Source organism: Vulpes vulpes, chromosome 10 (assembly GCF_048418805.1).
Source record: "Vulpes vulpes isolate BD-2025 chromosome 10, VulVul3, whole genome shotgun sequence".
In the NCBI taxonomy this organism is placed as follows: Eukaryota; Metazoa; Chordata; class Mammalia; order Carnivora; family Canidae; genus Vulpes; species Vulpes vulpes.
In genome coordinates this window covers 61,378,677-61,392,523 of record NC_132789.1, presented here as the reverse complement: position 1 = coordinate 61,392,523, position 13,847 = coordinate 61,378,677, and the positions used below count along the sequence as shown (strand labels likewise).

The window sequence follows — 13,847 nt, the reverse complement described above, 5'->3', positions numbered from 1 at the left end:
TAAAATTCTAAACAGCAGGAATACTAACAGGTATCTACCCAACAATACAACTATACTTCTTACACAAAAACAAAATCACCTTCTCAAAAAAGAAGGTGAATGTATCCAGTTACATGACCAGGGTTCTTCCATATGTATATTCTTACTCTTATTAAATCTCAATCGTCTCGTAATATTCTGTAAGCCATGGACTACTTTAAATGTTGATTAGAATCAAACGCCCAATATAAAATATAGTAAAAGGGGGGAATAATTGAATATACGTTATGTATATAACAAAAAATGAAGATCCTCTCTTCTCCAAGTGGTCAAAAAGTCTGACTGGCGATTATAAATTCCAATTCTGACCCTTGATTCCTGGACTTTTGTATCTGGACCAATATGTGTTCATTCATCACAAACTCTAAGTGTATGCTAACTTCAGGAGGATAGCATTTCAACCTAGCAATGTGTTATCTCCAAGCAAGAATTAAGATAGACTCTTCCTTGGATCACTTAACCATTCCATAGGCTCACCTGCTTCTGACTGATGTGATAGCATGGTGAAAGCAGGGCTGGGAACATCCATCAATTGCATTACTCTTCACTTTAAAATGTGTTTTTGCTTTTTGGGTGGGTTATTTTGTTTTTGTTTTGTTTGGGGTTTTTTATTTATTTATTTATTTATTTATTTGGTAGGAGTAGTGTTGTACATGATAATTAGACTGTAAGCAAAAATCTGATAAGATGGTATTGTTAGTAGAAGCAGAGCCATTAGAGAAGGCAAATCCATATCCAGAAAAAAAGCATTTACTACATTAAGAAAAGACAGCACCCCCCCCCCCCCTTGATGGAAGGGATTTGATATAATCTACTCGCCTCACAGTGACTGACTGGTCTCTAGGTATACTGTATCACGAAAGAAGTTCAAGATTGATGACTGTAGCTAGTTGCTTGGCCATTCATCAGCCTTAATGGTGAGAAGCCCACTTTGCCAGATCAATAAATAACTTCCATCCCTGAAGCCCTGGTCACTTTTTTGTGCCCATTGAACAAATATTGTGGAGGCCAGAGAAAAAAGGTTGATATCAAAAAGGTGAATCATTTTTGTCTGTGAGATTATCAAAAACCTCTGCAACAGTGAGTCCCAAAGAGTTAGTCCCATTTCAGAGGCAGCATCTAAGAAAATTCGGTATTCTCTTTTCCTCAGTACTCTTGACAGGCTAAATGGTTGCAGATGCTTTTTAAAAAGGTCTTCTGATTACCTATTGCTTCCTAGCAAACCACCCCCAAATTTAATGTCACAAATGACATTTTGCTGTACTCACAGATTGTGTGGGTCAGAGATTCAAAAAAGGAATAACATTTGGGCTCCCAGCTCTGACGACTTGATGGCTAGTGACACTGATGTGCTGGTCAATGATTTTTTTTTTTTTACCAAAAAAAAAATTTCAAGAGTAGTAATCTATCTAGTGTTTGGAATTTCTATGGTGTAAATACTCCCATTGTAGCTGATTTCAAGCTCCCATCATGATGTCACTAAATGCAGAGCTGGGAAATGACGCACAGTTGGGAACCAGTTTATATTATTTCTACCATTCAAATGCAATAGAAGTAAACAGCCCAAGGAACATAGGATATTTAGGAATTTTATTATAAACTTGGAATTTAGTAAAATAATTAGGAAGTAATACATTTTAAGTATTATCTTTTAAAAATATTTTTATATAATTTAAGCTTTAAATAAAACTGTTTTAGCCCGTGACTCACAAAAAATCCTGAACATGAACCATCCACTCTTAACAAGTTTGTATGAGCCACCTTTAGCATACCATTTGCAGGGGATAACTCGAATATCTGGACTCTGAAAGGTCTACTTGGGAGCAGTCTGTTTCACATAAATTATAAGGCTTTGTATGAACTTAACCCTGTTTGTCTGATGTTGGTCTTTCTTTGACAAACTTTGCTCTAAGCATATGACTCTGCTTCTGGTTCCTCAATATGCCAACCCTTTGCCTTTGCTGTACCCTCTGCCCAGAGTCCTTCATCTGGCTCCTCATTTGGCCAGCTTTTTCTCATTCTTTAAGTCTCATTTTAATTATCACGCTCTCAATGAAACATGTGCTTACTGGCTCTGTGCAGAGTAGGTCTCTCCTCTTTTCACCTCCCGTAACTCTTTATTTCTGGGTTAAGTTCACACAGAATCCCATTACCTATGTACCTATCTGAAACAGCTTGAATTTAACTAATGCATGTGCGTATCTGTAGAATTCAAGACAGTAGAACACCAGGAATATAATCAGAAATTGATAAGAGGAAGGTTCTCTGAAAATACTGCATCGTCTTCATACTGAAGAACTATTAGTATCATTTTCACCCTTAAATATGATCCCTACTGATCTATATACATGTAGGATTTCAGATATTTGTGTCCTTTTGTGCCAATGCATGGCAGTTTTCTAATATTTTGAACTGTAATTGGTGATGGTGAATGGAGAGAGATTAATTTATTAAGGGCTAAGAAAGGTGATACTAATATGTAACACTGAATCTTTTATTTATTCATTTGAGAGAGAGAGAGAGAGAGAGAGAGAGAGAGAGAAAGCGCACATGCAAGGGCAGGGGCAGAGGGAGAGGGAAAAGCAGACTCCCCACTGAGCAGGGAGCCCACCAGGGGACTGAGATCTTGACCTGACCTGAAGGCAGATGCTTAATGGACTATAAGCCACCCAGGTGCCCCTGTGACACTGATTCTAACAATGACATTGTGAAAACCAAAAATGTTCACTGTTTTGGAAATGTAAGCTTTAGGAAAAATGCTGCAATTTTTTTTTCTTCTTTCCGTCCCAGTACCTTATATCTGCTTTATTCTTTTTTGTTTGAGTAACTTCTGCTTTATTTTATATAGACACCATTTGTTAGCCTATGTTTTTCACTATCCTTTTGAAAATCTCTCCTATAAAACTTCCTGGTCATGTATTGTTGTTTACTGGCAAAATTTCAATAACGGAGACATTAAACCAGCAGGTTTTTTTTTCCATATATCTTTGTTTTTAGCAGCAAAACTCCCTTATTAAACAAAACAAATGTGAAGCCTCAATTTACAAAACATTTAAAAGTAAAATTTCCTTAGGAAATGTTGGAACAGACTGAAACACTGTTCACTGGACTTTGCCCTGATCTCTATCATGGCTTCAGAGGCTACTTTGGGTGAATGTGGGTTCAAGAGTAGAGAGTTTAAAAAGCATGCCCTTTGACCTCTTCCCCAAATGATTATTGCAAATATCAGTTGCTGCATTCCAGTTGGTTGCATATATTTTTCTATTATGTAACCTAAGAATTAATTGTGAATAAAATCATTAGTGATTTTCACTATAATTGTTAGAGCATGTGATTACAACTATCACTATAATCACTACACAAATGTGATTATCACTATAATCGCATTCAAAACCACATGATGATGGGATCCCTGGGTGGCGCAGCGGTTTGGCGCCTGCCTTTGGCCCAGGGCGCGATCCTGGAGACCCGGGATCGAATCCCACATCAGGCTCCCGGTGCATGGAGCCTGCTTCTTCCTCCGCCTGTGTCTCTGCCTTTCTCTCTCTCTCTGTGACTATCATAAATAAATAAAAATTAAAAAAAAAAAAACACATGATGATGACACTCATTTCCTTTAATGTAACAGGTTTTTTTAAAGACTTATTTATTTATTTATTTATTTATTTATTTATGAGAGACACAGAAAGCAAGGCAGAGATATAGGCAGAGGGAAAAGCAGGCTCCTGGAGGCGAGGCTGATGTGGGACTCGATCCCCGGGACTGTGGAACCACACCCTGAGCCAAAGGCAGATGCTCAACCTCTGAGCCACCCAGACATCCCTAATGCAACAATTATAAATGACCAAACATAAATTAAAATGGTTTTGACTTTTAATACCCTTTTCTTAACAAAATCATCATGCATTGTGCAATGTTTTTAATAATTATTATATTTGTGCCTATTTTGTGTTCTATTTTACTGAATTCATGCTGAAATTATTAAATTTTCTAAAAGAATGAATAATTTACATTTCTTAAATGAGTAATTTGTTATATGATAGAAATGCTACTTACTTTAATGTAATTTATGAACCCTGATTTAGAATCAGATCTGTGCTTCTTTGCTGCTACCTGTGTTAAAAATCTGAGGTTATCATTAGCTGCTTTGCAAATCTGCAATCTTTTAAGGTAGAAGTCATGCGTATTAGTAACTTGTATTCGTAAGGTAATTACATTTGGGGTAATTACATTTTCTCTTAAACCCAATAGCTGTTACTGGAGCACTTGGAATGCCTCGTGTCACGACATGAAAGGTCACTCAGAATGACAGTGGTAAAACGGCAAGCCCAGTCCCCCTCAGGGGTATCCAGTGAAGTTGAGGTTCTCAAGGCACTGAAATCTTTGTTTGAGCACCACAAGGCCTTGGATGAAAAGGTATAGTATTGATAAAGGATTTTCCAATCTTATGTGTCAATTATACCTCAGTCAAGCTGAAGTGTAAAAAAAAATAAAATAAACTTTATCTACTGATTTTTAAAAAGTTCTAGTATTGGCAAAGGATTTCAGGCTTAACTGTGCTTTTGTCATCAGCATCAAGCTCCTTGTCTTCATCCAATGACTCAGCTGATTCCTGACGTAAATCAGTACAGAGAAACACATTCGAATTCTAGGAATATCATTTTTTAAATGCAACTGGATTATTGTGTGTATGTTGGTAATACTCATAACCATGTTTTTTTTATTGCCACTGAATCTATGGCTTATCAAGTTATGCTTTTATTATGGTGCTTTATGGTCCCAGTCCAGATGGCCATTTGAAATTTAATATTGTCATTCAGTCTCCCGCTCTCTTCCTCTCTCTTTCTGTACTTCCAGCCCTTCTGTGAAATGCATGTCTAGGTGCCAACCCAAGACTGCTAACTGACAATTTAACGTATCTTAGGTATACATTGGATGTACTCTAACCTTTGGGGATTTATATTAGAAGCATGCATTTTTTTTAGATCTCTAATATCTTAGCTGTGAATATACATTTTGAAGAGTCTCCACATAGAACAGCATAAGATATTAGTGGAAAACCTGCCGTAGGTCTTTTTAAAAGTAGCGGTAAGCTTCTCTTAGCTGTAACTCAAATAACTTCTACTGACATAAATAAGCCAATATGATGATAAATCCTCTCGAGTTTAGTAAGGCTTATGACATGATTTTAATTTTGTGAAATGTTAAAGAATTAACTTTTTAAAAATTAATAAAGCTTTAAGATTTTGTAGAGCGGGAATTGGGGCACTTTATTAGAAATACCTGACAAGTTCTGAGTACTAAACTCCAAATGAGGGCTTAGTACTCAGTTATATCTAGGTTTTGAGCATGCAGACACTTGTGCTCCAGTTAATATTTATGTACATATATACTTTTATCATTGGTCTTTCAGATGTTCTTAAAGCAGGGGATTATGGGAAGTATGTGCAAAAGGATAACTATAATTCTATATTCCAGATTATTGAGTAGAAATTGTAGCTTATTTTTCCATTTTAGCTGGAAGATCCAAGTAGTTTATGAATAATTTTGAATAAAACAGAAATTGATATCATATAAAGATCCTTGATAAATATAACATCAAATCAATATATTTAACACTTAGCTTCATATTCCCTTTCTTATTACAAAAGAACATTGCTAAGAATTTGGAAGACTTTATATTTATGGAATATCTATTATCTGTAGGAACAGTTACTTGGCCACACAAAAATAGATGATATTCTCCTTACAACCAAGGAGTTCAAAGTTAGTGCTAGAGATTCATATGTTAATAACAAGTAGTGTTAAGAAACAATATGTACAATGCAATATGGAATAGCAGAAAAGGTTGTGACTAAGTCCGCTTGAGAGAGTGATGAAAAATTTAAGAATGTCTTCACAGAGGGAATGACATTTGGTCTGAATATTAAAGAATGTGTAGGAGTTTTTAAAGCATAGTCATAAAGATAACTCTGAGCACCAAGATAAATATGTAAAAGAGCATGGCCTTTCCAGAGAAAAGGTAATAGTTTTAAATGGCTTGAATGAAAATACTTGAGGATGTATGATTTTAGATTTCCCTATAAACATTCCCACATCACTTGAGTGATACTTTTATGAAAGAATGGTTGTAAAGCAATAAACAACATTCAAGACAAATAACCTGATGAATGTGAGTACATTTAAGAAGAAAACAGTTGTTGCTTAACTGAGAATCTAGAAATAATTTATTGTAGACATTGAGTTTAGCATAACCAAATGAAGCATTTTACACTCTTGACTCTAGGGTATAATCGTATTTACTAACTTACTAGAAGTGCCATGGACATTGGTGAGTTCAGGGCAAATGAACTGATTATCAGCTAAGTAGTGCAGACAATCTAAAGAAAAAGTATTATGAGCTTGGATTCTGTAGTTGGACAGATATGGACAAGTGACTTAACTTCTCTATGCATCTGTTTCCTCTTCTTTTGAGTGAATAGAGTAATAGTACTTACCTCAGAGAATTGTCATGAGTATTAAATGAAATCTGACATCAAAACTCCTAGCCAGTACTTAGCATATGTCAAGTGCTCATTAAATGTTAATGAATATTACTATTAATGTGAGTAAATTTCAGCATTTGATAAAGCTTTCGAACTAAGTATAATTATTGGAATCACTTTTGATCCACATGTTTGTTTTAAATAACACTTTATTTATTTATTGAGGGATTAATCTGTGCCTTCATAGACAGTTTCCCTAAGAAGACCTCACAGCTACTCAAGAGGATAGGGAAGGTGGGGACAAATCACAACATTCAAATTTAACTACTATGGATATCATGTTATAATATATAGAGATGATTAGAATAAGATGCAATTAACCATGTCTTGAGGACAAGACACTACCAACTTTACCATAGACGGTAAAGTTACACATGAAGAACTAATAAAGTGTAAAAAATTGAGCATAGATGTGGACAATCACAATGACTAGCAATCTTCATTATTAATGTCCTTATTCATATATCCACTGAAATGGAGGATCAAATTTCCACAATTAGCTAAGACCAACAGCAATTTTGACATCACTCTCCAATAGGTTTATCAATTTCATGGGCTGGAGGAAATGAGAGATATACATGTGTTTTGCAATCATTCAGATTTCATTGACTATTTTTTTTTCTTTAAAAGACATATTGGATATGCCTGGGGAATATAAGCAAAAAAAAAAAAAAAAAAAAGAAAAAGAAAAAGAAAAAGAAAAAGAAAACAGCCCAGTAAATACATATGCACTCCACATATATTATATATTTTTATGATTGGCTATCACACTGCCAAAACTGGATTTGAACTTCTGGTCTAAGGAGATTTCTTTACAATGTTTTCTACTATGGGAATGATCATTCCAAAATGAAACCACCTTACTTTTAATTTGGAATGTATGCTTCTTCCACCAGAGTTCCTCTTTATCCTGAGATGCATTTGTTAGTTTTAGGGACTTATTTTGTTTTAAATCCTCAGGGATAAAATGTAAGTAGCCTTGGACCAGCTTTAGGGGAAAAGATTTTTGAACTATTTTGAAGAAATATACATTATGAAGAAAACTGATGTAACAGATGAAATTAGAAATAAAAAATTCCAGGTGTACATAAATATTTTGGAGCTTATACTATAGCTCTATAAATAACGATATATATTAAACTTAAGGACTGCACAGACAATAGATTAATTGAACGTGGTTAAATAGTAAAAAAAAAAAATCAGAAAAGGTAGAGAGCTAAAGCTATCAATTGTGTTCTTATATTTAGGAAAAAAATTAAAATTATAATTTGTCATGGCATATCAATCATATCTAGATAGTTCCACGAGACCACTAAATAATAATTATTTATAATAATTATAATTTATCCTCATATAAATAAAGCACTGGTATCATACGGTATTGATAATTACAGCACCAGTTTTTACATTTATAGTTAGTTCAAAATATATTCAGAAATTATTTTCTTGTAAAGACAGCTTTAGGTTCATCACTTTGTGGGTAATATAATCTCAAGCTGTAGATACCACTCTAAATTTATTGAAGGGTGATTCTATTTTCAAATTGCTTTATGAGCTTAATGATTTTTACTCATTGGAGGCTCAATATCATGAGAATAAAAATACTTAACTTGTGGTAAATAGGAACCAGTTTAGAACAATTTCTATGATTATCAGTTTAGCAGAGTCAGAAAGATATTTTAACCTACAAATAGCCTGGTTTTAACCATTTTTTATATGGTTTGAATGACTCTTTTAGAAACATTCCAATGTATCAGTATATCTTAAAATAGGACACCTTTACCTCTTCACAGCAACCTAAATGTGATCTGATCAGTGTCGCATACGGTGAGATCGTTAAGTAGAGTGGTTCATATTGCTCTTCTCATCCACTAGGATTCTTAGACCTTTCTCACTCAAAACACCCATATTTTTTAGTTGGTATTTTAGGAAGTGGGCATAAAACTTTACAACATCCCTGTTAAATATCAAGCATATCTACTAAGATTTTTTATTGATACCTGCATTCCGCATATCAGCAATCCTTATTTTTAGCCTTCAAGATATTTGCTGCTTTTGCATCTATTCCAGCTGCTCCTAAAAAAGTATTCCCCAGGTCAAATCATCAAAGATTTCCTTTCAAGTAGCTCTTGTTCAGTTATTAATGAGCATTAGTTTCATGCATTTTAATGAACAATTATTTGTCTAACAGCACTGGTACCTGGCAGTCCATCTAGCACGCCTAAATATCAGAAAAGATCCTGTGTAATTATCTTTGATATCAAATATCAATTAATATGTTACTAATTTTCAGAGAATTTAAGTATAACTAAGTATAATTAATATTAAACTCCTCTTAGACAGTTATTCTTTCTTCTTCAAGATATATTTCAGCAGTTAAGTACACCCAGCCACCTGAATATGTATCAGTTTTCATTGTACAGCAAAAGAATATGTTTGAGATTTTTAATAAATTTTCTAATTAGATTCTAGATTAATAGGATATTAATTTTTAATTAATTAATAATATATATTTTGGCTTTATTGTCTGTTTACTAATTGGAAAATAATGTTATAATTCAACATTAAAATTGTTATGTAAGTTTTTAAAATACATTTTATATATTTAACCTATATTATTTAGTAATAATTAATTTATTAAACTGTATTACTTAACCTATATATTATATTTTCAGTTAAATCTTATTTTTTAAAAGGAAACTGTGATTCATTAAACTATACTATCAATGAATTAATACAATTAGAATTTATAAAAATACAATATTATATTAAAATACATGTTAACTGCACAAATACTGTAACATTCCCATGTGAAAAAAAAATCATTGTTAACTAATAATCAAAAAATCACCATGGATTACATCTCAGTTTGAAGCTATGAATTTTGTTGATTCTTTTCTAAGGAGAGTTAAGCTGCAGTAGACATTCATTTTAATTCAGTCAAATTTCTTCTTCTGAATTTCTTAAATTTCTTACACGATAAAAAAATACGTCTTTTTAAATAAAAATAAATGTAATATACAACATATCTAAAGATTTGAACATATAATAACTAAATCAATTTTAGAACTTTTTTTTTTATTTTAGAAGTTCTAAGAAAGCAAGAATTAAAAAAACTACTTTGAGTTTCATTTATGTATGAAACATTTGCAAATCACAATTATTTTCAGATCATAATTACCTTCAAACAAATGTGCAGAGTTTTTGGTTCTACAAAATATATTGGCTTAACCTTTGGTATGAGGAAGCTAGTTAGGAATTCCAGAGTAAGCAATACTTTCCAATCCCTCAGTAACAATATAGACCTCTTACTAATACAAAATGTATGAGCAATGGACAACATTTTTTGGGTTCTGAGAATCCTTTATGAAGTTATTCATGCCAAATGAAGCTCATGTATTATTTTTTTAAAAGTAGAACTTTTTTTGCCTATGTCTCATCAGTAAGTCTATTTTACAGATGAATTCATAATCTGCTTTTGAACTTGCCTCTACTTACTATGAGTGAGAATTAAGAACAAGCAGGTCTATCTCCAACCCCATTGGAAATTCTGCCTTTGGAACACTAAAATGACTTGCTTATAAGGAAATCCCTTGATATAGTGATGCTATAAGGTGACAATGTATTCATAGTATTAATGAGCACTTCGGGCTCTAAAGACTTTAATAATTTGCCAAATGTGACTGTCTCTGATAATGATGTTGATGGGCTCAGCACAGTTTAACATGTATGGGATGTACATTACTGCACATATTTTGGTTTTTCTTCTAGGTAAGGGAGCGACTGAGGGTTTCTTTAGAAAGAGTCTCTGCACTGGAAGAAGAACTAGCTGCTGCTAATCAGGAGGTAACATACCAAACTTTCTCCTCTTTTGAGGTGCAATATCACTAACATTATAGCCCTTGTGTTTCACATCACTTTTATTAAAACTGTCACAAAAAATAAATGACATTCTGTATATGCCACTGAACAAGGTCTGTTGAAACTAGTTGCCAGAGTCATATTTTCTGATTTCTGGTGATTCAGATCTGTCACTAAGAGATGAAAAGAAAATCACCAAGAACTAGCAACAAAGGGGCTTAGAAAGATTGCAGTCAGAATACTTGTCCTTTCAAAAAGTACAACACAGCTTCAAAATTGGAAAACATGTCAAATATCTGGTAAACTTAGAAAATGTCACAAATGAAATTAACTCCTTGGAGATATAAATATACTTCCCTTAAGGTTATTATTCTTATCTTCTAAAAGCATCATGCCCATGTTTAGTGGCATCATTAATCCACTTCTCTTGCTCTCATTCCTGACTAAAGTATAATAACCATCTTTATTACCAGATTTAAAGAGTTATTTTTTTCTTTAGAAAAATTTACCTTTTGGTTATTAGTACACAAATGAACTAGGGCCATTAGATCAGATATATAGAGATACATAGATAGATAAAATAATACATTAAAAAGATATAAAATACATGAAAAATAATTTGTGTAGGCCACCAAAATAGCCCGATGTCTGTCTGTCTCTCTCTCTCTCTCTCTCTCTCTCTCTCTCTTTCTCTCCCATTTACTTATAAGGCTATCTTTTTCTCCAGAAATTTATTTCAGTGATATAAATATTGCTATTGCTAGTAGTAGACATATTAAAATAATCCTATAAAATCTTAGTTTTAAATAATTAAATATGTGAGAAGCTAATGCTATTAATTGTAAATACTATCAAGGCATCCTTATTAAAATAATATTTGAATTTACATTGTACACACAAATACACATTTTTAAACCATGATAAAAATCTTGTCTAGTATAAATTACCTTGTTATTTAAAATAAGCTAGACCAATTAAACAAGTTTAAAGTTTCCCTTTGTTCTAAGTTTAACAATTTAAACCTTAGAAAAAATGGTCTTTTAAATACAAGAAAAATGAATTCCATGTGAGCTAAATGCTAGCAGTGTTAAAAGCATAAATGGTGGCACAACGGTTTAAAAAAAATAGACAAAGATTTTTGGTGACCAGATCATCTTAGCAAACTTGATGGCTATAGATAGATAGATAGATAGATAGATAGATAGATAGATGATAGATAGATAAAATAAATAAATAAATAAACCAAAGGGAAATAAAAGATTGATACATCTTAATCATTATAGTAGAAGAAAACTTCTCAAATAATAGATAATGACAGGAAGAACTCAGTCTTTTTTTAAAAAAAATAACAGGTTTTACCAATAAAGCAAGTGTATACATTCCTGGAATGTCCAAAAGGAAAATACTAAATGCTTATTTATTTTATGTTTTATCATTGTTAATTTTGATTTTCATGTATGTTTAAAAGTACACTTATTTTGGGTACATCCCTCAAAATATTTTATTGATAAGAGTAAAGAAACAAAAAACTTCGGCAACTACTACTGTAGAAGCCTTGCTTACCATGCAGTAATAAATCTTCTATTTATCATAGACAAAGGTGTGGTGAGACCCCTTGGCAAAATTATGTACCCCGAAATAAAAAGATACTTCAAGTTCGAGTAAGGCTCTGAGAATTTGCTTCAGTAATGGCAACGGAATAGTTCAATTAGATATGGAAGAACAATGGTTGAGAGAACTAAAGTGGAGGAACGACCTTTGACAATCATCTTAAATATTTTAGCCTCAAATTTTATTGTAGTCAATTATTGTAGGTGGCACTGTCCACTTGATTGCTTGTGGTAGATTAAATATATTTTAAGTCATGAACATTATTCTACAATTACTGCAGCCCTTTGAATGCTTTTTGTTTTGTTTTACATCATTTGCATAAGAAGAAAGTAATTGTGTGCTCATTATTAACTCTAATATTTTTTCTTTTTGTTCTTGATTTTTATCAAATTCCAGGTGGCTTAACCAGAATCCCTATTTAGGAAGTCACATATCCAAGGTTGAGGAAGGGGTTAGGGAAGTTCCCTTAGTTTCCTAACGATTGTTTATAAATAATTAATGATCTTGAGAGAGAGTGCATGGAGAAAGCCCAACTCTTAGTTCATAATGAAACTCGCATTTCATTATAAAAATAAAAAAAAAAGAGGAATCAGAACACACTTGCAATTTGAATTCTTAGATAACAATTGGTACAAAAAATCTATAAGCAAGGCATTGTGTATTGTTGATAAAATATATTTAGAAATCTGACAAAAACGTTTAGAAAAATTTAAACTCTTGTCAAATTTAGAAAGGGGAACTAGATAAAATTTGAATATTAGAGGGAGTAATTGAAGCAAATGTTTTAGAAAATAAAGGGCATTTTTAATAGAAAAAAAAAGAACTATTTAAGAACACATTCTTAATAATCAAACAAGAATATGTAACAGACAAACACAATCAGGTACTAGAACAAAATTCTGCAGATGGCTGAATGAGCAGGGTTTGGGGAAAATTTCATTTGATGCTTCAGATTTTAATTTTAAATTAAAATGAAAATGTACTTACAAATGTCCCTTATAATTCAAACTATGCATTCCTTGAGTTCATATAGCAAGCTTGACAAGTTATTATACTATAGTATCAGAATCTATTTGATTCCCGAATTTCTGGTAGTGATAATAACTGTTGAGATAGCAAGGAATTTATCCAAACATATTCCTGAATTATTTCAGTTCCAAAATTCAGAATGAAGAAATCAGAGAGCAGAGGTTTAGACTGCAAGTGATGCCAATATATTCATACATATATATGCATGTGTAGAATCTGAGAAGATAGTTTATTCTATCATCATTGTATTACGTTAATAGACTTTATTTTATCATCTATATATCATGATTCTCTTTCTGTGTCTGTTTGTGTATTTCTCCCTATTTCTGTCTCTCTCTGTCTCATCTTGTCCCATTCTCACACATGTTTTGGAGTTATCACCCTTTAATACCTTTCCTTTATATAAAGTCTTCAGAAGAGGCTTCATCTATTTCTCATACACCCAAGGCTACAACCGTGACTTCTGTGGGAGAAAAAAATGGCAAAATCTGTAACTCAAAGTTCATGTTTTCTTCTGAGCTTCACAAAAGATTTTAAACGTTGGTTTGGCATTTCCCCACAGCTTTGCTAATGGTTGTAGAGATTGTTCTCTGCCATGGTATCTAGCACAGGGCAAAGCGGAGAGAATGAAATCTTGCTTAGGGTTCACTAAATCAAGATATGCACCTGTGTGTCTGTCATCGCCTACAGGGAGCGAGTTTTCTAATTTACACAAAGGCACCATATGCACTGGTGGGCCTGAACTCCACCTAGTTTTTCCAG

The 13,847-nt window shown here is 32.8% G+C and overlaps 1 protein-coding gene across 50 annotated transcripts in view; it reads left to right on the top strand.

Annotated features, from left to right (window-relative positions):
• Positions 1-13,847, top strand: part of PPFIA2 (PTPRF interacting protein alpha 2) — a 495,741-nt gene that overhangs the window by 313,953 nt on the left and 167,941 nt on the right. For 36 of the 50 annotated variants that reach the window (XM_072724476.1, XM_072724479.1, XM_072724473.1 and 33 more), the window contains 2 exons: positions 4,291-4,455; positions 10,356-10,430. In XM_072724476.1, coding sequence (XP_072580577.1) covers positions 4,291-4,455; positions 10,356-10,430 — 240 coding nt within the window. The remainder of the gene's footprint in view (positions 1-4,290; positions 4,456-10,355; positions 10,431-13,847) is intronic. The other 14 variants (XM_072724486.1, XM_072724484.1, XM_072724485.1 and 11 more) reach the window with 1 other exon arrangement.